The sequence below is a fragment of the Borostomias antarcticus genome (genome assembly GCF_949987555.1).
Source record: "Borostomias antarcticus genome assembly, chromosome: 18".
NCBI classification, from domain to species: Eukaryota; Metazoa; Chordata; class Actinopteri; order Stomiiformes; family Stomiidae; genus Borostomias; species Borostomias antarcticus.
In genome coordinates, this window is record NC_140251.1 from 14,087,135 (window position 1) to 14,114,746 (window position 27,612).

Sequence of the window (27,612 nt, forward strand, 5' to 3'; positions counted from 1 at the left end):
CTTGCTGATAAATGCAAGCAAGATAAACAAGGTTGTAAAGAATCATGTGAAACTCAAAAGTGGGTCAAACCCATAGACCCCGCTAAAGTGTAGGAATTGTTCAGTGTAGCCTCCGATATTCACTGAGATCAGGAAACATACAAAGAAAAATCACACAAGCTCTCATTTCTCAAACACTGCAGGAGCCGAGCTGTACAGCCTATGGTTTAGACGAAAAATAGAGGACATGCCAGATGCTGATATGGAAGACTTTCGATGAAGATCAGTGACATACTCTGGACAACGAAGGTAAAAGAATAACTCATAGTTACCATTTTGTTCCGGCTGTTGAGGTATTTTTCTATCTCTGCTAAACTTCGCACAGCTGGCTCTGCGCTGGGCATAATCACCGTGCAGGGCTCCCGGTACTCGGTAGAACTTGGGTAGTGTTGGTTCATCATTAAACTCTCGCCTCCATGTCGTTTAGCCTAGTGGTGTGTCGCTAGCGGGCGAATCTTTAGGGCGACTCAGAACCGAGTCGTCTCAAAGAGTGATTCGTTTATTTGCCGACTCCATCCACAGCGAGTCACCCAAAGTATGAATCGAGTCTTTCATTCAATGTTCACGTGACAGCTACAGCAGAATACAATACACAATAATGCGGATCCAAACTCCGCCTTTTTCGCTCTGTCGACTGGATGGAGGTGGAGTTAACTATTTCCACATAATTGTAAGCTGAGTTAATTTTCCCATTTAACCTGTCAGTCAATCGTGTTTTTCTGCACACTTACACCCACACACACATTAATATAATTAAAATCTGCTTCTTAACACTTCCTTACCCCAAACAGTAGGCTATGCTATCAGCCAACAGCCGAAAACCTATTCTTATTACTCCTGTTGTTCTATTAATACAGCCATGCCCAAAACGATCTACTACAAACCATGGGAACAATCCAATCAGCCCTTTTCATTCATTTATGAATGTTGAGTTTAACATGCCAAATCCACCCTATTGAGGTTTACAACTGTGAAAAGCCAACTTACTTTGCACCATAAAATGCCTAACTTCTCCCTTGCTAACAATTGTTACTGTTCCTAGCAATTAATCTGTGTGTGTGTGTGTGTGTTGGGTGCTACCTGAAAATCTTATCTCATTTCACACAGGGATGTTGTGGTGACCTCACATCCACACAGGGGTCCAAGCAATTGATGTAATAATATGATAGGGCTGTAAAACCATATGAGGACACTGGATACCTGACAATAGAATCTAAAACAGTATCCAGAACTTAATTTAGAGTCATCAAGTTTTAATGTGCTTACCAATGGCTTTAATTAGCTGGAAACATTCACTAGGTGACTACAGCAAAAAAGAGCTTACAGTTACTGCCCCCTGTCTATTTGTAGCATCCTGATGAAAAATGTATAGGCTAATAAGACAAACCAAAGAGTATGATCTCACCATAGCAGGCAACCTTTTCCACTCCTGAGATATTTGACTCCAATCAAAAGCTTAAGTCACTGAGGATAGATTTTGCTTTATTGAAATGATTTATGGGAAATGTGACAATAACATTTACTGTTTGTACTGGCAGAGTAGTTAACACAAACCAAAATGGGTTAGTTGAAAAATATCATGGTCCCTATACCAAGGTTCCAATCTTCAGGTTTAAACATAATCTATTATTTATTAACTAAATGTGAACGATGTGGTGTGCCCCACACCCAAGTGACCAGAAGGAAGTCAGATAAAACAATACTAAGCAATACTTTGAAGGATAGGGGATTCAATTAAATTAAAATTTTGAAAGATGCTGATCCTTTTCACCTCCTATGTAAAAACAGAGGCCCGTCCTACATAAAGTAAATGGTTAAAAGGCTACTGGGAAGAATGCAAATCCAGTCCAAAAATACACACTGACTGTGCTACAAAATGCCCCTTTCTAATACCCACAGTAAGCCCACTCTGATGCAGATTGGTGAACTTCCTAATATAGTGCTCAAAAAAATTAAGGTAACAGTCACATCCAGCCCTCAAAGGGTTAATGATTTTCGTTTCCATTGAAAATCTTTGACAACATTGTGAATGGTTAAAAGGCTACTTCATTTGTTGAGAACAAAATGACATAAGTCAATGGAAACCAAAATTAACCCAATGAGGGCTGGATGTGATGTTTAAATGTTCCCTCAACCTACTATATCAAGCTTAAGTCCGACAGCCGTGACCCAGGGATAGGCTGGTCTTAGTGAATGCCATGCTTAAGTACTGACCTGAGGTCAATTCTGTAGATTTTGAGCAAAAGATGGCGCATGAGCATGCAATTGATTTTTTTTTATTTTCAAATTGACAATCATTTAGCAACTACATTAATATATCCAAAAGATGGAATCCTTTTATGAGCAACTATTGTCCACGATAGTTGTTTCAGTTCTTTCTATATACATATTTCTATATACATAATTCAATGTGTTCCACATTATGTTTAGGTAGAGTTGATTCATGATGCAAGCCTCATCCTTCGGATTGGCAAACCAGAACGGTTATAACCTTCACACTGACCACGTCTCATGACAAATCATTTCACTTTTGACAAAAAATGTGTCTCAAAAACGTTACAAAATAAACAAGCGCAGTCGTTTGGGAGAGCAATGGAAAATGAAACGGCTCAGTTCATTCAAATACAAACAAGATCAGCACAAAATGAAAGCCTGAACGATACGAAGCATAAAATATTCTGTACATTAAAAAGCACAATCTACTATGCCTGGTTCAGAGGTTGGTTCCTGAATCCGTGGATACCAGTAGGCCTGGTGGTTACTAGGGAGCACTAGATTGTCACCCTGTGATCCATACTTAATGAGTCAGAGAATCGACCAGCTATCAAAGTCATTAGATTCCATCATATGGAAAGTTGAAACCATGGGATTCTGTGTTTAAGAGGACCACACAGCAGCTGAACTCGCACGCTGTTAAGAGTTCACCCGTTGGCCAACTAGTTCTTCAGGGGTGCGTGTGGTTGCCATGGTGAATGGGATGAGGGGAGAGTTGTCACACGCCAGTCGCCACCTGGCTGTTGTAGTCAGTGGACTCCATCTTGAGGATGTAGGGGATGATGCTGTCGATCTGCACGTTGCCGATCAGGCCGGCGAAGAAGAGCTCTTCTGTGACGGCGGCACTCATGAGGCGGAGGGCCGGGAGCCGCAGCAGCAGCTTGGACAACCTGAGTGAAACCGGACGCACAGTTCAGCAGAGGCATTCATCTTTAGTTCGTTTATTTCTTGGTTTATTTGTTAGGGACAATGCAGCGCACATTGTTACGTACATGTCGTCGTAATAAATGTGTTGCATGAAAGGTTTCTAGCCTATTAGCTAATTTGCAACCCCAGTCCCTAGTTAGGCTTTTCTAAAAAAAAATATATACAATTTAAAACAATTTAAAACAATTACATAGATTACACAAAACATTCAGCAGCTAAAAACTACATCATACAATTATATCACAATGTGGTTTCCAGGTTTCTCTCCTGGTTGCGCCGAAACCTCAGTGGTGTGGCATCGACTCTGAAAGGGCGGGCTCTTTCAAAACAACTCGGCAGGTGATTAGACGAACCGTCTGTTATCGTCGTTTATCACGGGTAAATCAAATTCTTACCAAAGCCAGTCGGGTGAAGAGCGAAAACAATTTTCCGCAGAGAAAAGCAGTCATTCTTTGCTTCTCTTTCACTGAAGAAATCCTCTCCAGTTCAGACATAACTGATGCTATAACTGCATCTACACCAGCCTCCGCCATTGTTGTTTTAGAACGAACAGTTGCTCGCTGTCGTCGCACCTAAACCACGGCCGGCATAGCTGCTAGTATTTCCTCAAAGAACTCTGATTGGCCGATCATTTTCTGATCTGGCACAAACAGATCTCTATGGAGCTTTGCCAGACTGATGTGCAGAGTGAAACAACGTGAGCTCGCAAGATCAGGATGGTCTCACAAGGCTATCGGCTCTGCTTTGTGGGAGACGGCCCCTATACTAATATGGAGTGGAAGAAGTGGTACTAACCGATACGAGTCCTCAGGGTAGGTCCTGGTCACATAATCCTAGGCCCCTAGGCCCCTGTATAGGCCCCTATACTAATATGGAGTGGGCCCCTATACTAATATGGAGGTGAAGAAGTGGTACTAACCGATACGAGTCCTCAGGGTAGGTCCTGGTAACGTAGTCCTGCAGCTCCATATACGCCTTCTCCTGGAACCTCTCAATCTGCAAGGTGTTGTCTATACCTGGGTGGTCTTCAACACACACAGAACGGGTAGCCATGTTACTGCTTCAGTAGCACAATCAAACCACCGAGAGTCAGGTTCGTGACGAGAAGTTTCCGAAAGCAGACTACTGATTTACGTAAGTCCCCAAAATATCACATGAAAGTCACCAACTTCCTCTCGCACTTCCTCACTCACCGGGGCTAAAGAGGACGATGGCTTTGAGGTAGGCGTACTCGTAGGCGTCTGGGGACAGCTTGGACATGCTGTTGCAGAACTCCTGCATTCTCCAGATATGCTCCATCACAAGCTTCACTCGCTCCGGGGACAGCTTCTCTGTAGGGGACACAGACACAGGAGGGGTCACTCAAAGGCCTTGAACATCCTGATGCACGCACGCACGCACGCACGCACGCACACACACACAGCATTGTGCCGTAGAGCAGAGAACAGTATTAATGATTTGATTGATGATTGATTGACCATCTACCTTCCTGCAAGCTGGTCTGCAGGTGGTTGATGATGGCAGCTAGGATGGTGGCGACGTTCATGATGTTGGAGCACTGTGCCAGTCCCAGGGCAAACAGCTCGTTCCAGCACGCTTTCATCAGGTTGATGTCATTATCTTGACCCCTGAGGAATAAGAACAGATTCATTTGCAATTCAAATTTTATTATTATTTTATTTTTTTTAAACAAAAAAAACAAAAGGGAGAATGAGAGCAGGACTCACCCCAAGGCTTGAAAAGCAGGTATGGAGCGTGCCCAGTGCATAGAGAGGAAGAGTAGCCGGGAGGCGGACTCACAGATATAGTTCACATTGAGGTACTCGGGCATAGGCAACGGCATCATGAGCTGCAGGGAAAAAGACGGGGGTGTTGTGGGTGAGAATGGGCTTCAGGGGGAATGTTCCGGACTCGTGTTTCACAAATGAGTTACCGAGTGTAGACGCGTATTGTGGTTTTGGTCTGAGGACTCACCTTGAAGAGAACATGGCTGTCTGAGAGTAGGGGCCCCTCCAGCTCCACCACAGGGCCCGACTGGTCTCCGGACATCAGCTGCATGGTGGCTTCCAGGGAGTCCCCTGGTGGTCCATCCCCGGGGTTCAGGGCCTTGGCCAGGGTATCAAACGCTCTGGGGACGCACAAGCACCACACAGCTGATATGAGAACACACAGCCTGCTGGGGGCGGCTGTAGCTCAGTTGGTAGAGCGGGTCGTTCAGTGATCGAAGGGTCAGTGGTTCGAATCCCAGCTCCGACTGTCTACATGTCGAAGTGTCCTTGAGCAAGACACCTAACCCCAAATTGCTCCCAATGAGCAGGTTAGCACCTTTGCTACCGCCATTGGTGTATGAATGGGTGAATGAGAAGCCATTGTAAAGCGCTGAGTGCCGCTAAGGTGGAAAAGCGCTATATAAGTGCAGTCATTTACCATTTACCATTTAATGGACATGGATCAAAATGAAGAAATTAAGTCGCACACTCACTCCATCTGTTGTGACCTCAATCACACCGATGTTTCAAACGGGGTGTTAATCAAGGTGTGGCAAACATGTGCCATACACTTCTATATATATATATATATATATGCATGGGGCAAGACAGATGCACACCATTAACAATCATGACTGATTGATTAATTGATTGTTAATGTTCTGCACCTGAGGCAGATGGGATTTGTCTCCCACACACCCTGATAAATAACCTGACCCGCCAGATGGTTTGCTTTGCATAACCAGATGGTTTGCCTTGCATAAAGCCTTGCATAACCATCTGGGAACTATCACTTGGAAACTTTGGAAAAGGGCAGGTACTTTCAAAAAAAACTTGGCAGGTGATACTTGGCAGGTGATTAGAAGAGCCATCTGTCGCGCTAACTTCGTCCGAATCCCTCTGTCCACCCTCACGGACTCAGACTTTGAGGCGTATTCCCGCTACGTGCGTGTGGGCTTAGGGCTGTACCATTGTCAAATTTTCAAATGCTCTCTGGCAGACATTTTGAGCCCCTTAGGCCCCCTTTCCGTAAGTCCGCACTTCTGCAGACTTGGCCTGAGGGAATTACCCAGTTCATATCATTGTGACACGTGAAACATGTGAAGAACAGACAATAATGACTCAGCCCAAGTCATTTACATGTAGGCCTACAAGAAAATCAAAACAGAAAATCAAAAGTCCCAAACCCATAATAGAAAGAAATATATTTTGGCATCAATGTAACGTGATGTAGCAAAGTGCTGTCCAATTCCTTTTAATACCATTTCAAGCCCTCACAGACCCTCACACTCAACCCCTTAGCAGGTGACGTCAATAAGTCTGTGAGGGTTCAGGGTGTGAGGGTTTAGCGCACCTCGCTATCGTCATCCCAGCGTAGCTGTTTCTATTTCATCTTAGAACGCTGATTGGCTCGATTTTTTTCCGGTCTGGTACAAACGGATCTCTATGGAGAGTATCCAGACTGATTTGCGAGAGAAACGGAACGTGAGCTCATGTGATCAGGATGGTCTCACGAGGCTAGTCTTCCTGATAAAGGCTTTATGGCCAAAACATTAGTGGTACAATTAAAAGTCACAGCAAATGGACAGGGGAGGGTGCATCTTTTTTTCCGGATATATTAAACACAGGTCAGTGAACAACCTAGGACTTCTATCCTGTGACCACTTGCACCATCATGAAATGAAATATTGGAATGGAATACTGCTTCTCAAAGTACAGCCTTGGCACTACCGTTCTCCCATATATCAGACCTCACAGTCCTGAGTCAATCTAATAATGCCCTTAAAAGCAGGGGCAGGAACCACATGGCCCTGGAAAAATTACATTTCAGTCCCATGACCAACTGAAAACAACCCCTTGGCCGTTTCTGCTACACGTACAAACAAAACAGAGCGATACGTGACATCACTCAAACCCTCCTCACCGAGTGATGTCACTTGCAGTTTGTTCGTCTCCTTGGAGATCAGTCATGGAACTGTCCCCGTTGCTAAGGGTCTCCTCCCCCATCAGGTCGTTGCCGCCGTCGCTGACCTCCCTGGCCTTGTTCAGATTGTTGAGGTGGGCGAGGGACGTCACCACGTTGGCCAGCGTGCTCAGGTCACCCTGGCACGGGTCGTTCTAGGAGCACGACGTTCATTAATCATCCATGTCAAGTTATTACAGCATACTACTAGGCTTGATTATGTTCTGCTATGACCAACATTCTCACATGCACATTTACCGATTCAGGAGATGCCGGAATCAAGATGGAACCAAGATGATTCTCCAGCTTGGGGAAGGGCGGGTGGATGTTCAGCAGCATGCTCGACTCCAGCAGACTTGTTGACCTGCGGACACAGACGACACCACCTCAACCGCACGCCTGATGATGCCTTTCTGATCAGCAGGCACAGAGGTTGAACTCCACGTCCCGGTGGGTGGGCATCCCGTACCTGGCGGTCTCTTTGTCCGTCATAAAGGTGGGCGTGGCCGCCAGGGGGCTGCAAAGATTCTTCCGGATGTAGATCTTCTCTGTGGAGGCGGCGCAGTTGACCGACTTCTCTCTGGACACCTCCACGGGCTTCCTTTCACACTGCACAGCTGGGGGAGAGCATAGAAGACCATAGGCCTGTCACAGTGGTAGGACCGGGGGAGGGGGGGGGGGATACAGGACCTCAAAATGGTATTTAGAAACGACGGCGCATGTGGATAGCGCTTGCGTGTCACTCACAGTCCTGTTTCATGCCCAGGGCCATGCAGCGCTGCAGTCTACAGTACTGGCAGCGGTTGCGGTGGTGCTTGTTGATGACGCACTCTCCGGAGCCCCTGCATGTGTACACCAGGTTCTTCCTGATGCTGCGCTTGAAGAAGCCCTTGCAGCCCTCACAGCTCACCGCACCATAATGGCGACCTGAGGGGGGGGGGGGGGGGGGGGGGGGCACCAAATAAGGGGGGTGTACGTGTGTGTGTGGGAAATTGTCTGCGGACGTAAACAGAGTTTGAAGGGGAGCGCTATGCAGTATCTCACCCTTACCTGAGGCCTTGTCTCCACACACCACACAGTACTCCACCACTGGCTTCACAATGGACTGGTCTGAGCCTTCAGTCACAAACTGCAAAAGCAGGAAGCAAATAAGAGGAAGAAAACAAAGACGTTCAAATCACATGATATACTGGACAAGACGACCGACCGGTCTGGTGCCACATATGTTCACTAAATACACAGTGTAGATCACAAACAGTACCACTGTCTTAAGAGGAAGCTTCTCTTGTCAAGAAATAAAATGGATCAATTCAAAGCCTCTCAATGGCTGGTGGCACAGTAGGGCTAATGTCACCAGCACTCTCTGGGACATGCATCAGCAGAAGGGTGTCTGACACACCCAAGAATGTGACTACGGCCTCTATTCTCTACCTGGATGTGCTGTCCTCCCAGCTCTTGGGAGGTGAACAGCAGCTGGTTGACCCCGGAGCCGTCTGGGGAAGCCAAGATCACCTTCCCAGACTGGGACTCCTGCTTGGCCAAGATCACCTTCCCCCCAGACGTGTAGTCGGCGTTGGCCAGGATGTACTGCTGCTTCCCAGGGGAGGTCTGCTCCAGAGCGGTCACGATCTGGATCTTCTGGCCCGTCTGCTGGTCAGTCACAATCTGAAGGGGGGGAGAGCACAAGCAGAATGAGGAGGTGGGGCTCAAATGGCTCTTTTACCGTTGACCAAATCACAAGTTGGAGAAAGACAGTAGAATGCAACCCTAGAGCGGTTCATTTTCCCGTTCGCCTTGTGCTCCTCATCACAGTCGTGTGGATGTTCACATCTTTTTCCTCCATCTTCAATAGACACAAGGAGATCACTCCTAACAGTGACGTCACCTGGATTCGATGTCCTAGAGCCATGCCACCATCCGCTGATACCAGTTGAATTCTCTGGCCGTCCATGCTGATTGGTTATTTCCTTCCACTGCTCTTCACATCAAAGCCCCATGAGGGACATGAAACTGTGAGAGTACACAATCAAAAGTCAAAAACTGCAGCCCGACATGTTAGCGTCTCATACCCCCATCAGGTGGGGGGGGGGGCTGAATTTGTACATGGCACATGCAGAGATGTGGAGCAGAAATCTGGCATTAGTTAACTAAATAATAGAGGATAATATTAATGATGAGCAAGACCAATGAGGGAACAAGAATGGTAGGTGGATATTCGCTCAGCAAAGCTGCGCGCACCTGTAGTCGCACCTGCAGTCAAGTGTGTGTGTGTGTGTGTGTGTGTGTGTGGCACATATGTATGTGGGCTGTACCTAGGGTTTGAGAAAGGGTATGGGGAGGTTGGGATGTGGGTATAGGAATGAGTGAAATCTTTGCTACATAACTTTTTTGTATTCCTTCTACAGCATGTATGTAACTTTCCCACTGTGTACTATTTGCCCCACTATTTTAAGACTGTATATTTATTTGCCCAGGGACTGCGGGTGGAAATGAGCTGTCTAGCTATAACCTTGTACAGTGCATCTCTCCCTATTCTATAGGGTAAATGTCTACTGTACCTTGTCCCTGTCTTAAAAAATAAATAAAATCAATCAATCAATCAGGTATTTGCAAGGTTTTCACGACAAAAAAGTAGCTAATGCAATGGAATTAGCAGCATGTACTATAATGTACAATACATGGGAGCTCTGAAGCACAACAACGTTACAGTTTGGAGTTATATATATAACTATAATGTCTATAGCTGGTTGACTGTCTGTCATGCGTAGCTCACTAACTCAGCCAGACTCGGGCCTATGCTAGCTGGCTAGCTTGTGATAATCCCATGACCATGTTTAATCAGGACCAAACACATGCTCCCGAACGGACTAGCCACACATGAACGACGTGGTTGTAAACATAGACACGCTCTCGTCTATTGGCTACTTAGAATCGATACGGAAGATAAAGGCATTTCTTTTCCTGTGGGTGAAAGGTCAGGGTGAAGGGTTAAAGCGTGCTAGGGTTCAGGGCCCACGGACACGCAGGTCGGGACGGCGGGTTTCTCACCACGCAAACCACAACAACACACACTAGACAGCTATTACTACAGTACTAATTTAACTTGTGGGTGATCCGACATCCAGTGCGTTTTCAGGTTGTGTTTCATCTTTTTTTCTACCAAATCGGATGCCGACAACCGGTAGAAAAGTGTCTAACGTTAGCTAGCTAGCTAGCCCGGTTAGCTTGCTTGCTAGCTAGATAGCTTGCTATGCTAACTCGTTTTTAAGTTCCAGTGAGTTTACAAAAGAACGATCCCCCAACAAGCAAGTGGCAGTTGAAAAAGATTATAACTGCGTCTATATTCGTTTGCAGTTGTTAATATATATATATATATTCACCTTCCTTGCAAAACGACTGAATCCGGAAGAGCTAGCTAGCTAGCTTTAGCTTGTTATGCTGTCTGCTGCTTCACGAGACTGGAACGCATTCTCCCGCCTTGTGAGAAGCGGAATGGACCAACGCGTCACTGGCCGGGAGCTTTCCGTACGCAAGTCAGTTGGTCTTACCTGTTATAATGCTGATTAATCGGCCAGTGCTTCGATGTTAAAGTAAATTAATGTTATTTTTTTTAGCCGATTGATGCCGTTTCAGGGAGGGTCAGAGTTCGTGACCCCTTTTCGTCATAACATTTATTGCACATGCGCAGCTCGAGTCGGCTGGCTGCTGTGCGAGGCGCTCGTGAATGCACGTCGGTCTGAGCGATGGGGGCATTCGGATGGGTTCGTATAGATTCGGATGGATTCGGATGCACTCTGAGAATCTGCTCTGATTCCAAACGTGATAGAGCGCTCTGAAATCAGTTGATTTACGAACAGGCAGTTCGCTCGGACAACCCGTATTTTCAGTGAGAGCACCTAGTGCACCCTCTGCGCGCTCCCAGAGCACAGTGCTCTGGATTTGGAACGGGGACGCGCGGAACGATCAGAGGGCACTCCACGTGCACTCCGAGCGCGTTCACGAACGCACCCAATAATTTAGTTTGACAAAAATAACACTGTAAAGCAAGTAGATAAAACAATATTTATTACGGTAGGCACATACACATCATAGCAGTAAATATAAAACACTATTTTTTAAAATTACAGACATTTACACTGTAAAAGAATATGGCTTGAACTTGAACTCAAAGCACCTTTTATAAGACTAGAGCAAGAATTTAATTTGATCCTTTGTATAGTGGCATAATTTGAGTGAGAACATAAGTACAATCAGCAGGGATTGTTTGTGTATGTATATTCCCTCTGCACCATAAATATTAAGATTATCTACATTGTGTCTTAAAACTAATGTATGAATAAAGATTCTAATGTGATTTTTGTGTCCATGGTGTACTTTCAGACAGTAAATGTCTCTACATTCAAAATTAAAACAATTTCATGAACAGTGTAATAAAAAAAAAACAAGATGTTAGCCTTATAACAAAGGTAAAGTCATATAACATGAATGTGTTTCAATGTGCAAAATTAGGATTTCTTCATACTCATACATTTCTATTTAGACATACAGCAACCCATTCAAATTCGGACTTGCATACATCTGATTCAGATGTCTTGCTCACAATTATTAGTGTACATTTAAAGGCGTTGTGTTGACAGATCGTTAAAAAGTTGTAAACAATGTATGGCCCAAAATAAGCTTAAAAACAACGTGTATCTCATGAAATATTATACTTGTATCCCTAGCTGTACATTTTCCCAGGCTTAACCATCATAGTACAGCAATGTGTAGGGTGAGGCAGTTCCCTGGGCACATTAATTACCCCTATTCATGTTGAACTGTTATGGTTTGTGTAATACATACCAGCTGGTGCATCTGTAATGAAACTGTCTCATTTACCCTAACCCAGTGGTACATTCATATGAACAGGTAAAATAAAGCCAATGCCCACATTAGCACCAGTGCTCTAAGCACCATGCTCAAAGGAGACTTAATGTAACAGTATACTGTACTTCATTTTTGTATCACATGAGTATACACTACTATGATACTCAAAGTTGTGTCTTAATGCATTCACATTTTGAGATTTAAATAATTGCTACTGTATGTAAAGTCTGCAAGCCTGGATAATGATCAGAGCACTGTTGCTTCTTTGAATGCATCGATCCACCTGTCAAGGAAAAGGGCATAGTACAATCACATTATTAACTCGTCAGAATCACACACATCACATTTAAGTGACAGCTCACAAAGGCAGTCACAATATTTCAAAGACATCAGGTAAAATTAATTCATTTCTGCTGATATACTAAAGATGATTGTCATTCATCATTAATCAGACTGTACCTTTGGGTTGTTTGGATGTCGTCTGCCTTGAATATGTAGTAGAGTGTGTTTTTGTGGTACAGCTTGAACTGTAGCTTCTGACTCCACTCCTCTTTCAGCATGAAACCAAGCAGTGGCTGGCTCTCCAAAGCTGCCACATCCTTAAACACACAAAGTGTGAGAAAGAGCTTGTTGATTAGTTACTCTCGCACTCCCCTTCTGCAATTCTCACCATATAAAACACAGACTACTCTAATATTGTCAAATATTCCATTCCAATGCATTCCAACAACACAGAATTAGTTTTCCACCCAGCATTATTACCTCACTGGCAGCATATGTGTAGAGGACCTTGTTCTTGATGACAAACCAGAGCCTCTTCCCCTGCTTCTTGTTACCCTTTGACCTCTGCAGGTAGCCACTCATGGAGGAGTTGTCTGTGTTTGCTGAAACCTGAAACAGTGATCCTTTAGATAAGAGAAATGTCCATCTTGTATCATGGGTGATACTTCTTTTTTTGCTTCCCTCTGGAATATGTAGGGGTGGGACCTATGCCCACCCTCCCATTGCTCTCTGTAAAGCGCATTGTGTTGCCTCTGTGTATGAAACGCGCTATACAAATAACGTTTGATTTGATGTATTAATTGAACCATAGTGTGTTGTAGTCACCTCTTTGAGGGCAGCTGGAATCTTCTTTGTCTTCCTAGCGAAGGCAAAGGAGGACTTTCCACCAGGGGAGAGTGTTGTGGACAAGGCCTGGTCACCTGGTGAAGAAAAGGACCACCGTTCATAAAACTATAAACATTGAGACCACAGTATTGCGAGTGGGTGTCATTTTATGTCAGTGTAATTCTTCATTCTTGAAATAGTGTATGGGCTCAAATGTATGCATTTTGGAAGATAACCTTACTTCTCTGCTGTTGGAGTACAACAATGCACTGGTCACACACCCGAGCCAGCCGGTTCTTCAGGTATTCCAGACTGTCTTTGTTAGAAGAACACGCCTGACACACCACCTGACAGGAAGCACATGAAAAATGAAACCAAGAAAGTGTGTATGACGGGTTTTGGGATTGTAATGTATGGACCTTTCCTGGTTAAATAAAGGCAACAATAAATTAATAGAATAAACATGCTTCCTCCTCCAACCCACCTTTCCACATGCGCGGCAGTGGTGTCGTCTCCAGGTGAGCGTGAACTCACAGGTGCAGATCATACACATGGTGGCCCTCAGGTCGGGGATCCAAATAGGCGCCTTGGAACCCAGGGGAGCCCCACTGTCACTGGGTAATGGCTCTGTCTGAACATGAGACACACAGGACTAAGACTCTGCTTAAAACCCACTACTGTCGTGAACTAGGCTACTGAGATGTTTCTGTTGTGTTTTTCTGTAGTATGAATGTTTGTCTTAAATGTGTGCAGTTTGGATTGTTGGTTTCCCCCATGTTTATTGTGTTGTCCTTTCTCGTCTTGCCATGTCACCGTTATGTGTTTCTGTTCATTAGAGGCCGCGCCCAGGGCGCCCTAAACCGGTGTCATTTGGTGTGTGTTTAAATAAAAGTGACTGACTAAGACTAGGACCTCAAGTAACACACTGATTATTAGGCCTACTTGCTGACATTTGTAACGGTCATATTAGTTACAGTCCTGTATACTGTATCTTGAGCAGTGAAAGGTCATGTTGTCTCACCTCTTCCAGGCTCTTGCTGGATATGAAGGTGATCTTCTTCCTGGTGTGGTCGCTGATGGCTGTGGAGATGGCCTCCAGCCAACCATCTCGCTCTGTGGCAGAACTGCATGAAGAGGAAAAGGACAGGCCAGGTCAGGTCAGGTCAGTCTAGTGCAGTAAGGCCAGGAAATGTGTGGGTCTACTTCAGGGAGGAACTGTTAGTGCATAGGGGCATACTTTTTTAAGTGAATGTCAACAGAAAGATTCTTTTTTTCCTTCTTTTCAGGTCATCATGGGTATCACAGTTTTAACTTATGTCCTCAGCAATTAGCTTTGTGTTACAGGTCACTTTGTCCATACAAATGTCCTAGGACCATTAGTCCTAGGAGGAAGGGGGACTACTGTGAAAAGCAGAACATAGCTTCAAGGTGCATCTCCAGTCTTAATCATTCTCAGTCCATCTTGTCCTCAGAGGAGATCAATAAGATGATTGTTTGATGACAAGTGACCTAGCAAGTCTATACAGCAACCCTGTATTCCCCTAATAAAACAGTAGGTCACAGAGGGAATAACTGAGTAAATAAAAACAGTATGAATTATAAAAACATAAAGACAAATTGCATATGATAATACAGATAAACCACCCATATAAAGCATATGATAATACAGATAAACCACCCATATAAAGCATATGATAATACAGATAAACCACCCATATAAAGCTAAATGAGGGGAAAAACAATATCCACCTTCTTGTATAATAACCATTTCAACCAATACCTGCAGAATTTAACACATACTCAGAGAGAAGGTGAATCTCTCCATATCTAATATCCACTGTATTACTCCACTCTCCTTTTGTTGGAGGGTCCTTGCTCAACCATTTCTTGGTTATTGCTTTTTTGCTAGCTACCAGCAATATTTGAAGGAGGTACTTATCTTGAGGGTTAAATGTGGTTGGTATATTACCCAGATATATTGTTGAAAGTACACTCAATCTGAAGTTCCATTACTGTGGACATCCACATAAAATGTGAAAGTAGTCAGCCATAGAACTGTTACGCTCTCCCCAGCAATCCCCAGCTCCCGGTCTACCACTCTGTAAGGATTTTCTCCTTGGAGTAATAAAAAACCTGATAATGTTCTTCCATGAAAATTCTCTCCATTGTCCAGAGATGGAGGTGGTAGATTGTATCACATGTGTTCAACCATTCTTCCTCAGTTAGGGTTATGTTTCTCCTTTCTCCCACTTATCTCTAACATATAAGGTGGAGTGGTTCTTGGAGGATTGTAAACACAAGTTAATTCTTGACACCAGTTTCTTATGGGTGCTGCCCTTATACACATCAATAAAGATGTTGATGAGACTCATTTTAGATACCTTAATATTCTTTATATTCCTATCAAAGTGTTGCCTCAGCTGTAAATACCTGTAGAAATCCTGTTTCTCTTAGCTGTGATTATCAATAAGATGTTGGAAGCTCTTCAAGCCTGTACTGGATGAGATCAATCAAATCAAGATCAAGCAATATGATGTAATGCCCTTCCTAATCCATCTTTTCAATCTTGAGTCCAGCTGTCCGGGTCTAAAATCATTGTTTAACTTGTATCCTGAATATGAGCCATATCATTTCTCCAGACAGGACCTGAGTTCAGGCAGGCTGGATTCTGGGTTGAAGAGAGTCACCAGCACGTCATCTGAGTACAAAGATATCTTAAGCAAGCGCTTCAATTAACAACACGAAGAGGGCGGGACTCAAACTATATCCCTGGCGTCACCTGCATTCCAGATTAACTACTCCTAATAGACTGCCATTTATTTTGATCCAGGCAGTCGGTAAATAATATAAAGATTTAAAACATCCAATAAATACCATTAAAGCCAAAATACTGCAACACCAGATATAAGAACTCCCATCAAGTCGAAAGCCTTTTCTGCATCTAGGCTAATGGTCAAAGGTTCTGTTTTGCTTTTGTGAAAATGAGAAAAAGTCCGCACACTGTAGTATTAGCTCCCAACAGTGATACTTTATTAAGGCACAACGTTTCGGCCGTATGGCCTTCGTCAGGTGCAATGTTTTGCTTTTGCTCATACTACCTGCCAGATACAAAGCATGTTTTACATTATGTCTTCTAGCCGTTTTGCCATTATTGATGCAAATAATCTGTAGTCATCACAGATATTACAGCCTGTTTCCAGGCCACAGGAAGCTCTCTCCACCCAGAAGAACATAGTTGAAATGTAGGTCAGTAATTCTCTAAATGTCTTGTACAATTCGGCTAATTTCAAGCTAGATGTGGCATTGTCTATTTCTGTTGTTGAAATTTCCTGTGTTATCAATTTATTTTGTTCCACTCCTACTGATGGTAGATCAAGGGATTCCAAGAAGTGTTTTATGATCGAAGATTCCGCCACTTCAGGTTGAGAGTACAATTCCTTATAGTATTTTTCAAAAGACTGCTATATATTCTCTGTAGTGTAACAGTACATTGGTATTGGGTTCTCTCATTTTAAAAATTGATCTTTCAGTTTGCTGTTTATGCAATTTCCATGCCAGCATTTTTTTTAGCTCTAGGACCAGCCTCATAGTACATCCGTTTAATATATTTGAGTTTAATCTCCACTTGTTCATCAAGTACCCTATTTTATCCAGAAAGTTAGCATTCTTAATCTACACTGACAAGAGAAACAGATTATTCTTACCTGGCAGAGAGAATGAACGAGCGTTCCACGCTCTCTATGTTCAGCTCATTCTGATAGGCCTCTTGGCTCGGCTTGCTAACCTGCAAATACAGAATATTCATTGTAGACATACAATATGAAGATGATATGATTGCAAGAATAGATCATAGAGATCCAAATGCAAGCGGTCTCACCTTCATCCCAGCCAAAGAGAGCATGTTGTTGAGTTTAAACTGGCCAGACTGGACAGGGGTGGTGTACAGCAATGTGTCATTAAACTGGATGAGAGAAATCACACCATATGGTTAATATCACTGTATACCAGAGACAGTGGTTTGACTTTGCCCGGGCCCCAGGCTGTGTGATAGAAACATTAACTACAGTTATTAGGGTTTAACTGTGGCCCTAATGAAATGTTTCATCCTTGGGTGAACTTTGTAAACTATTGTCTGAGGTCCTTTGAAGCTCTGTGCCTTGACCCTCTAGGGCTTGACCCTTGACCTTCTAGGGCTTGTCCCCCATTCTCCCATTCATCCATGCCCAGTTGCAACTGTATGTATTTTGGAATAAAGAACCAGTCTGACCGGTTGGCTTGAACCTCGGCAAAACGTTTTACTCTTTATTCATTTCTAGATATCCAAATTAAATCTAGCATTCACAGCTGCATCTGTAGAAGAGTAACACCTCAAGTAGTGAAGTCACAGTGTGAATGGAACTAGACTGAGGGCGGCTGGAGGAGACGCAGCATGTTGGACCCGGACGTCCTGTGTTTTAGCACGGGCATGAGGCCAGGCGGACAAGACTGAGGTAGAACGTAGAACGTAGACACTCACCAGGAAGAACATCCGAGGCTGCATGACCTTCCTGGACAGCTTCATCAAGACGCCTTCCTTCAGGAACACCTGCAACACGTGACCGGTGAGGGGCTCAGTGATGAGGAGGAACAACCTGAGCTACGGTATACACGGGAGAGCAGGGCCGGACTGGGGAAATCATTCAGGCCGGGAAATGTAGCCCCAGTCAGGACACTTTTTAAACAGGATCTGACCCCCGCCCAGCCCCCCCGCCCCCTCCCCACGGTGATTTTTTGCTCTCAGCTAAGTGATCTTGCAACGCTGTGAGATGGAACACTTTCAGTTTCACCAATCGGCAATTGTTTTGTAAACTTGAAATGAGCGGCGCAGTTGATGGTGTGCTGATTATAAATGATAAATTGTTGGTGAGTTGTTGGGGGGTGCTGACAGTTCATTTTTATTGTTTTGTTTTTGGGGGTGGGGGGTTGTTCTTCAAGCCTGCAGGCCAGGCCAGTTAGCACACCAGTCCACCAGGAAAACTCCCGGTGCTCCCGATGGCCACCCCGCCCCTGCTGGAGAACACATCTGCCAAGGTCACGACCCCGTCTGGCGTGCAGGCTGGTACCCACCCTCCCGGGCTGGACAATCTCATGGTGGCCGTTCAGACTGCACTGCAACTGGATCAGCTTCTGGAAGTTATCCTGGGAAAAGACAAAGTAGGCTTCAACAATCTGATCACATGATTGATTGATTTTTATTTTTTTTTAAGACAGGGACAAGGTACAGTAGACATTTACCCTATAGAATAGGGAGAGATGCACTGTACAAGGTTATAGCTAAACAGCTAATTTCCACCCGCAGTCCCTGGGCAAATAAATATACAGTCTTAAAATAGTGGGGCAAATAGCACACAGTAGGAGAGTTACATACATAGAAGGAATACAAAAAAGTTATGTAGCAAAGATTTTGCTACAAGACATGTAGATAGTTTTAAAGCAGTCATGACAAGTTGGTGTCATAGAGTCGTAGCACAAGAGGTCGTCTCTTACCCCCTGTTTCATAATGTCATTGGCATGGTTGGCCACTTCCTTCACTATGCTGAGGGCCGCTGTGTAGACACAGAGAAACACAGTTGTGATAAATACAGTATACAGTGCATGTCTGTGTTCCAATTGAAGGACTAGACATATTCAACTGTTTTTATGATGAGACATTTTCAAGGTGATCATAAACATGGGTATTGTACTGGAGTTTAATCCTTCTGGGTTCACCTTGTGTGTCTTTGTAATCATCCGAGTCCGACGGCAGATTCTTCAGGTAGTCTGAAATTACACACCATTTCAGAGCATGAGTGAACAATCCACTAATATAAGCGGCAGTAAATAGGCACCACAATGGGTGGTAAGTGGACTGCTTTGTCTGGTAAATTACTGGAACGTAATCGCACAATGAAAATCCTGGAGATGAGAACCGTGGGTGCTTATGTAATGTAATAATACAGGAGTGACGTGCGGAGAGAAATTCTTCACATTTTGGCACCGCCAGGTCCGTCCATCCAGTAGGCTCATGGGATTCTAAGCTTGCTTATGTTAAAGCTTATGTCACCAAAACAGATTTAAGCCGCCCTTTGACGCATTTAGTTCTTCAGCCACTAGATGGCACTGTGACACCGGTAATACCTTGCTTGATGTTAGCCTCTCAAATGTTCAGAATCAGGACAGTCTCTACTCTAGTGTGTGTTTTATGTGGGCTTTGTTACACACATCATATCTTGTAATTGTGTTTTAATTGATTTGATTGCTTTAATTGATTTTGTATGCATTTTTGTTTGTGTCTATTGTGAACTTGTCAACCCTGAAAATGAGGGAAACCTCTGTGCTTTTACGAGTCAAAATCAAAGTTTGAATGAAATGAAATATCTGAATGGCCCAGTGTCACACAAACAAATAAAATTAGGAGACAGTACACTGCTGTTCTTAGCAACAGCATCTACCTGTGAGCAGCAGTTGATACTGGGGTATCCTCTGCACAGGCTTCAGTAGGTAGTGTCTCAGAGCCAGGCTGGCACAGCGCGGACTAGCCTGCACACACAACAACTTTCTATATCACAATAGATATGTAATACAAAAATGAAAATCTCTCTCTTACACACACACGCACGCACACACGCACGACCCATGATAATGTACTACACACAAACTGTGACTATTCCCATAAAGAGATCAAAACACAGACAGGCCAATATACAGACACACCCTACACACAAAAAAGAACAGGTTGACCCAGTCTGGTTACCTCAAATTGTCGAACCACTCCAGCAAACGCTGGGTTTTTCTTGCTCTGCTCATCCAGAAGGGCCACATTCTTGTCAAACTCTCGGATGTATGTGGAGTACATCTTCAGATAGGGCCCCTTCTTCACAAAGATGTCTGCTAGCCTGTCATGCTCATCCCTACACAACAAAGAAGGTCGGAGAAAAAGACAGACTGAGCATTTACCAACATTTGACTGAGGAAATGTAAAGAGAAAAATATAAAACTGCATTAAGAGAGTTAGGTTTCTCATCTAGTGCTGTGGTTTCGGCCAGTAATGGTAGGTGTATGTGTGTTTGTGAGTCATGACACTGATTTGTATATGGCCACATTAGATGTTTGATATGCTGTCAGGCTGGTTCTGGTACCATTTAGCCACCCTCTCCTCCAGCTCGCGAAGCAGGTCCTGGTTCAGCTCATACAGCTGAGGCAGGTAATACAGGATCTGGTTCAGAGCCCTCTCCTCAATCACAGGCTTCCCACTCTGACCAGACGCCTTGGTCACCGCGTCCCGGAAATCCTGCACAGATGGGGACAGATGGTTGGAAAACTCAGGGACAGACGGACAGACAGAGAGACAGACAGACAGACAGACAGAGAGACAGAGAGACAGAGAGACAGAGAGACAGACAGACAGACAGACAGACAGACAGAGAGACAGAGAGACAGAGAGACAGAGAGTCAGGCAGACAGGCAGACAGGCAGACAGACAGACAGACAGACAGAGTCAGGCAGACAGGCAGACAGGCAGACAGAGAGTCAGGCAGGCACAGGCAGACAGACGGACACAGACAGACAGACAGACAGACAGGCAGACAGGCAGACAGAGAGTCAGACAGACAGACAGACAGACAGACAGACAGACAGACAGACAGACAGACAGTATCTTGTATTTTGGTTGTGGTCTTTAAGAACTCAAGGCGAGGTGAATGCTAAACTAGGATAGCTGTCGAGGATGAGCTGTTATTGTCCCCTGGCACCTGTATCAGATCAGGCTGTCCAACATTAAGCCCCAGCACATTTCCAGGAGCCCCTTAACCCAGCCCTAACGAGAGCGAGCCGGAGAGCCCAGAGGGTGCCTGGGAAAGCTGTTTCTGCTTCTCCTTTCTGATGATGTGGAGGTATTTTGTGGTTTATGGGGCACAGGGCAGGCAGAGAAACTGCTTACAGGACAGCTTCAGTCAGGGGGCTTTTTGGGGGTGGGGGGGGGGTCGTCTCCTGTGGTTTGTCCTGTGCAGAGGGAGTGGGGCGAGGACAGAGGCTGAAAGCGAGGGAGTTTAAGGAACATTGTAGACTGTCTTGCGTCACTTCCCGCCTCTCCCTCAGAGCGAGGCGGCGTCAGGGCTGGTGATTCACAGATGATGCATCTGTGGTAAAGCAATCTTCCTCTTCCTCACTTGCATTCCAGCTCAAGTAGAAGCTGCTTCCTTTATATCTATGAGGAATCAAGGAGTCATGCTCCACACCATCGCCGTCTATAATGGGTAACAAGTATCTAAAAAAAAGTACCGATGACATTACTTTTGTTTGGTGAGTGACTTATGAGTTACCAAAACCGACGCAGAGCAAAATGGTTTTGGAACCACAAAACACATCCACAAAGTGTGCTTGTCCGTACGACTCCAGCAGACTCCGGGACGGGCAGCCATGCTAACTCTTGGACCGTTGTCAGATCTCACAACCCCAAAAAAAAACATGAGGAATGTGCACCGTGTCAAATAAAGGAAGGGGTCCAGAACCAGTCTGTCTGTCCCACATGGGGTGTGCCTCAGTGGCTCGCCTAATCTAATACACATGGACAAGACTAGCCTGCACACTGGAGCTCGGAGTGGACAGAATACATAGAGAACAACACAAAACCCTGGCCTGAACACTCCTGTTCCTCAGTCTACACATCACTTGTTTTTGTGGGAACATAAGACAAATGTGAAAAGATGCCTAAATACTTACAATGTGGAGCAGTTTCAGGACGTTAACAAACCTGGAAAAGTGAACAAATGTTTACAGAGTTGTAAGTGACGCCAAACAGTCTATCAAATATGAGTAAGTTGTGTCGGTCAAGTATTCATTGTACCTAAATCTGAATGGTTTAGATACTCACACACGCTCTGAGCTCATGATCTCTGTGGCGATGTGGACAATCTTGCTCTTCTTGGGCCCACTGTCGGCCTGACACAGGTACACACACAGGTACACACACAGGTACACACACAGGAAGTCACTCACCGTGCTCGTACTTCAGACACACATCAAACTAGCAAGACAGACTTATGGCACAGTGACAGGAATGGAGTAGATGTTTATCTTATGGCAAGATAGACTGGAAACATAACTTTGAGCTCGCATATCTGACAGTGTGTCTCACCTCTCTCTCCCCTGGCTGCTCTGGGTCCCCCTTACTGGAGGCGGAGCTGTCATCGTCCTCCTCCTCCTCGTCCGAACTGTGGACCATGTCCTCATCCGAGTGGCCATCATCCAGTAGGGCAACATCCTCGTCAACAGAGCTCCTGTCAGGGGAACAGCAGGTCAGGGGGAGAATAGACTACTTAGACTAGGCTCACACACACGTGCTCACTCACACACACGTGCTTGCATACGCACATGCTCGCATACACACACACCCATACACACACACACACACACACATGCACACGCACACACATGCACACGCACACACACCTAGGAGATAAAGGGTGTGGAGTGAGTTTAGGAGAAAAAAAGCTCGAGTTAATATGGAGGTGGAACAGAGAGGAAGGGGTTTTAGAGTAAAACGCCCGACTAAGGATACGATTAGAGTCTTTTTTTATAGCAGAAACATGATGTCCAGGAGTGTTCCAACATTTCCTGCGGAGCAGTGAAAAGGAACTCACTGGAAAAGGAGCTCTTGACAGACAGACAGAACAAAGTTTCCCCTTTGAGTATTGCTACTCATACACTAGTCCACGTGTAAAATCATTGCCTTGGATCAAGAGAACATTTGGCTGCATACCAGCAACACCAACCCAACATTGGTAGGGCCCAAGTCCAAACTAGTTATTCCCTATTCCCTGGCCCAATGCTCTGCTTTTGTGGATCAAATGTAGGCTCTACAAGACAAATAAAAAGTGTGGAATTGGTTACCCTGTAGCTAGCATAGCTAGCTTAAACTCTGTTTACAGTGTAGCTGGTACTATGGTATGACAGGTCTGGGTTCAACAGCTCAATGTGTTTTACACGTGATGGCTGTTCTGTCTGAAGCCAGGGAGGCTGACTCTAAGCTGTTCAAGGCCAAGAACACTGTTACACAAACAATAATCCACAGATTTACATTTTTCAAACACTAACTGACTTACAGCATACAGTGGTCATTCTAGCACCAAAAATCATAATTTCATTTTTTCCCCCTCATACAGTACATACATCCCATACATGCGTATCACACTGTACTGCAAGTTCTTATGGTAAATGGTAAATGGACTGCACTTATATAGCACTTTTATCCAAAGCGCTTTACAATGGCCTCTCATTCACCCATACATTCACACACCAATGGCGGCAGCTGCCATGCAAGGCGCTAGTCTGCTGATTGGGAGCAATTTGGGGTTCAGTGTCTTGCCCAATGACACTTCAACAGGTAGTCAGGAGCAGCCGGGATTCGAACCGCCGACCCTACGATCGTTGGACGACCCGCTCTACCTCCTGAGCTATACAGCCACCCCCATTTAGAAACAATTATGATTAGAAACAATTCACACACAATAGGAGCAGAACACTGAGCTCCACGTACGGGTCAAGACGACACCCTCTGACAGGTGAGACACAAAGATAGACCACCAGCGATACCAGTGTCAGTCTAACTCGCCAGACAGGAGTTACTGACACCAAATGGCATTACTGTGTTTTCCTTTACCACCAAATACCATTACCATGTTTCCCCTTAAATCTGACACTGTTTTCTACCAATGATGTACCAACAATGTAATGTTTGGAAGGAAATGACTGTACTTTGTTATACACAGAAACTAGAATCACCACGTGCACAGAAGTCATAGAGCGGAGTCATCTGCTGAGAAGACTGCGTGCATGCATGCATGCGTGCGTGTGTGTGTGTGTGTGTGTGTGTGTGTGCGCGTGTGTGTGTGTGCGTGTGTGTGTGTGTGTGTGTGCGTGCATGTGTGAATAAATAAGAGTGATACCTCTCAGTGTCTGTGTTTTGCTGCTGATGTTCAGTGTCTTTCTCCAGAGGCATGTAAGGCTCCTGCTCCTCATATATGTTCTCATCGTCATACATAGAGTTCTGCCAGGCAGGCAGTGCCAGTGGGGCCACGGTTCTGCCCACGGGCAGGTTCACGTACTCTGCGATCTCCTCATACAACGGCATGTTCTCGTACTCCACAGCCTGTTCCGCTCCGGGGTAGAACTCATCTCCATCCACGTTCTGCTCCATCCCGATCTGGGGACAGGAGAACTTGCGCTTGCCCTCCACCTGCACCCCTAGTCGGTTCTGGAAACAGAGGCCATCTTGGTCCCCGTCCACACACTGCTCTGTCTCCACCACCGTACTCTCCTGGCTCTGACCTCCCTTGACCAACCGTTTGGGCAGCATCTTCACAGTGAGCTTCAGGTCCAGAAGTTTCCGGAAGGAGCCTCGTTTCTGCCCCTCAGAGCGAATGAGGTCAGCAGTAGAGAATGACTTGGCTCTCTGCTTTCCGACGCTGGAGCAAGAGGGCTTCTTTCCTGCGTTGTCCGCTTTGTCCTTACGCGATGCAGGTGGTTGGTGGATGCTCCTGCTTGGTTTCTCCCCAGGGGTTTCAGGAAGATCCCTCATAGCTCTCTCTTTCAGGCCACCATCTTGGATTGCCTTCGGAGTTTGATGCCCCCCTTCTTCTCCTGTAGTCTTTCCTGCTCTGCTCCTTCTCTGAGGCTTCTCGGGAGCTGCCTTGAGAACGCCATCTTCCTCTGAGATGACACCGGTTGCCATAGTGACACGGGAGCAACCATTGAGCTCCGGATGTCTGGGTGTACTCGTCGGGAGTGGACGACGAGTGAGGTCGCCGTCGACCGCCTCATCCCTCACTTCCTCCGGGTCTTCCTCATCCACTGAACACTCCATCTCATAGATACCGTCGTCCCACCCTAGCTCCTCCTCCTCAACATTCTGTGAGAGGGGATGAGGGTTAGGGGAGGGGTCCTTGGTTGTCTCATATCCAGACAGATAGGCTTTCTCCTTGGGGGGAGGGGCAGGCCGGGAGCATGGGGTTTTAGAGGACACAGGACGCTCCCCGCCATCACTGCTAGGAACGTTGTGTACGCGTGCAGCAGGTGTGCTGACAGACAGAGACGGGCTGATCTTCCTCTCAGCTGACACCTTCACCTCTCGGACGGTGGTCTCCCTCTGGTCCTCCCCCCCTTCCGGCCTGGTCAGGGCAGCCTTCCTGGGTTTCCGTGGTACAGGAACAGGGGGGGGCTTCCTATGGGTGTCCGGGGCTGAGGGGGGGTTGTGGTGGGATGAACCAGCCGCGTCTATGGAGATAGTAAGGTCTTCCTCTGCCTCTGACCCGATGGCACTAGAAGGGGTGGCGAGGTTCCCATTGGCTTCATCGCTCTGGGTTCTGTGACGAAGGGCGGACTTCACCTCAGGGTGTGGAGTTTCAGCGTTAGAGTTCAGGTTGTGATTGATTGTTTTCAGTTCATTACACACAGCTGTCCCTTCTGAGGGCTTATGCTGTACCGGGTGGCTGTTGATGGATGGAGCCTGAACACCAGTCTGTGGAAGAGGGCTGATGTTAGGGCTCTCCAGTTTCTCCCCCCTGTTGTCTAGTCTGGCTCGAGATCTGGGAACAGGCTTGGTGGATTCCTCCGTTTTACCTCTATGCAATGTTTTCAAGTCGTTCTCCATCTTGTCAGTCACTTTGTCTGGTGTGTTCGTGTTCCCCAAGCATTGACAGGTCTCCTGGCTACACAGGCAGATAGGAATGATGTAATCCCAGTCAGGTTTCTTGTTTTCCTGTTGTATTCCATTTCGGGAGTTCCGAAGACCTATACTTCTAGAGTTCTCTGACTTGTCTTGTGCCATGGTCTGATGGACTGCCTTACAGGAGAGTGGTTTGGACTCCGTGGCGGTGGTGAGTTTGGGGAGGCACGGCTTGGGTGCCAGGGCTGGCTTGACCCTCTTTGGAGCAGCGGGGGACCCCAGGGATATGCCATCTCGTTTGGGCGCTGAAGGACACCCCCCTGGCCACTGTGGCTGAACTGCAGGTATCTTTGGTTTGGGGGCCAAAGGTGGCTTCTGTGTGCCTGGATTAGAGACAGAAAAAACAGGCTTTAGATACAATGAGAGATACTGTCCTCATCATCTGCCTCACAGACCTTTAGATCCCGTTTTATAGATGCAGATGCTAAAGACAGAAAGACATTAAAAGACAGATGCTGTCTTTTAATGAGGGGTGAGAGAATACATTTATAATACCACTTAATCTGATTATGTGCATCTCTCTGAGCTACAAACTAGAGACAACTTCCTGTGGAGCAATATAGTGGTGACAGACAACTTGAAATCATTATCCCTCAAGTACCACAGCGACACTCTGGGGGGTTGACATATGACATGGCTTTTGTTTGCCACACGTTTCAACACCACAGTCATTCTGTTAATGGTCCAGTCAACACTGTAGCACTAGGCCAGATAGAGGAGGCGAGGGGGAGCTGCCAGCGACCTTGTGACTTGTTGTGGTGTCATGCAGAATGGACATTTAAACGTGTGTGTGTGTGTGTGTGTGTGTGTGTGTGTGTGTGTGTGTGTGTGTGTGTGTGTGTGTGTGTGTGTGTGTGTGTGTGTGTGTGTGCGTGTGTGTGTGTTTTCTCAGCTTCTGACTGCTGAGAAGAACCTGCAACATGTACTGAACCGCTGACGGGAACAGAGATAAATAGCCTCCAAATAACAATGTGTGTCCTTGGGGCAAAACCACATCTAAAACCACATGGTTGTTCTGTGTTTTCCCCAGTCAGCTCACCAGTTTGGTAGGTTACTGTTCAGACTCACTGACATAAACAGCAGTAGCTTACACTGAAACCAACATGATGTGATTATGTGTTACTTACAGCCTAGGCTTGTGACAATATCAACATACATTTGTTTGAAAACTGACTGGTCAGACACCATATACAGTTCTTGCGTTTCAAAATCTCAAGACTGCTTGCGTTTATGTGTATTTATCCTTTTCGCACCACAACAGGTTGCATTTAATTTCTACAAAAACTTAATACAGCCAATGTCCAAATTGATAAATTAAATCAGCGTCCAGTCAACTTACCTGAGCTCATGATTGTTTCAGATCCAATCCTTTCTTAAAATGTTTTCTCAACTCAAGGGAACCCGGTGGTTTTCCATCTCTCGACCCATTGTCGTCAAAATAATCACTTATGTAAATAAGTCGTTTAAGGCTGATCTTGGTTTGGTATCGGCTCGTTGTGATCCACTTCGATGGTATGAAGTGTGACTGGGAACCAATCAGCTTACTACCAGTCATTCTTCAAACACCCACTAGAGGTCTCTAGCACCCCGATCCAATGGGCTGCCAATCGACATTTATTAAAAGCCTTCACTCTCCAAATGTCAAGAAATGCTTCGAATTATGAGTATCTGAAATGACATCACTTTTCATCGTCTGAGCTAATTAT

The 27,612-nt window shown here is 45.5% G+C and overlaps 2 protein-coding genes across 2 annotated transcripts; both read right to left on the bottom strand.

Moving 5' to 3' along the window:
* Positions 1-1,579: 1,579 nt before the first annotated feature.
* Positions 1,580-11,211, bottom strand: nr2c1 (nuclear receptor subfamily 2, group C, member 1). The gene is made up of 14 exons (XM_084452485.1): positions 10,572-11,211; positions 9,077-9,201; positions 8,623-8,856; positions 8,242-8,320; positions 7,939-8,118; positions 7,661-7,808; positions 7,450-7,555; positions 7,153-7,346; positions 5,215-5,368; positions 4,968-5,089; positions 4,726-4,868; positions 4,434-4,571; positions 4,160-4,265; positions 1,580-3,203 (listed from the first exon to the last, which is right to left on the bottom strand). The coding sequence occupies exons 2-14, from the start codon at positions 9,140-9,142 to the stop codon at positions 3,032-3,034; spliced, it is 1,842 nt and encodes a 613-aa protein (XP_084308611.1). The 5' UTR covers positions 9,143-9,201; positions 10,572-11,211; the 3' UTR covers positions 1,580-3,031.
* A 1,092-nt stretch (positions 11,212-12,303) lies between these two features.
* LOC311320918 (FYVE, RhoGEF and PH domain-containing protein 6-like) lies at positions 12,304-27,255 on the bottom strand (the record flags this gene model as incomplete). Its single annotated transcript, XM_084452784.1, has 22 exons — positions 12,304-12,340; positions 12,517-12,656; positions 12,820-12,948; positions 13,165-13,259; positions 13,406-13,511; positions 13,649-13,795; positions 14,186-14,288; positions 16,869-16,948; positions 17,042-17,125; positions 17,681-17,749; positions 18,271-18,342; positions 18,691-18,749; positions 18,913-18,963; positions 19,635-19,722; positions 19,937-20,093; positions 20,322-20,473; positions 21,904-21,934; positions 22,055-22,122; positions 22,319-22,460; positions 24,129-25,090; positions 25,244-26,229; positions 27,246-27,255. The coding sequence occupies 22 exons, from the start codon at positions 27,253-27,255 to the stop codon at positions 12,304-12,306; spliced, it is 3,768 nt and encodes a 1,255-aa protein (XP_084308910.1).
* Between the last annotated feature and the right edge of the window lie 357 nt (positions 27,256-27,612).

What these genes read in the sequence shown, in the direction of transcription:
- nr2c1 (XM_084452485.1), bottom strand. Translation starts at nt 9,142, where the DNA reads ATGGACGGCCAGAGAATTCAACTGGTATCAGCGGATGGTGGCATGGCT. An exon ending in GTGTGGAGACAAGGCCTCAG is followed by an intron (nt 8,119 to 8,241) that starts GTAAGGGTGAGA and finishes CCCCCCCCTCAG; the next exon opens with GTCGCCATTATGGTGCGGTG. An exon ending in ACTGCAAGTGACATCACTCG is followed by an intron (nt 5,369 to 7,152) that starts GTGAGGAGGGTT and finishes GTGCGTCCCCAG; the next exon opens with AGCGTTTGATACCCTGGCCA.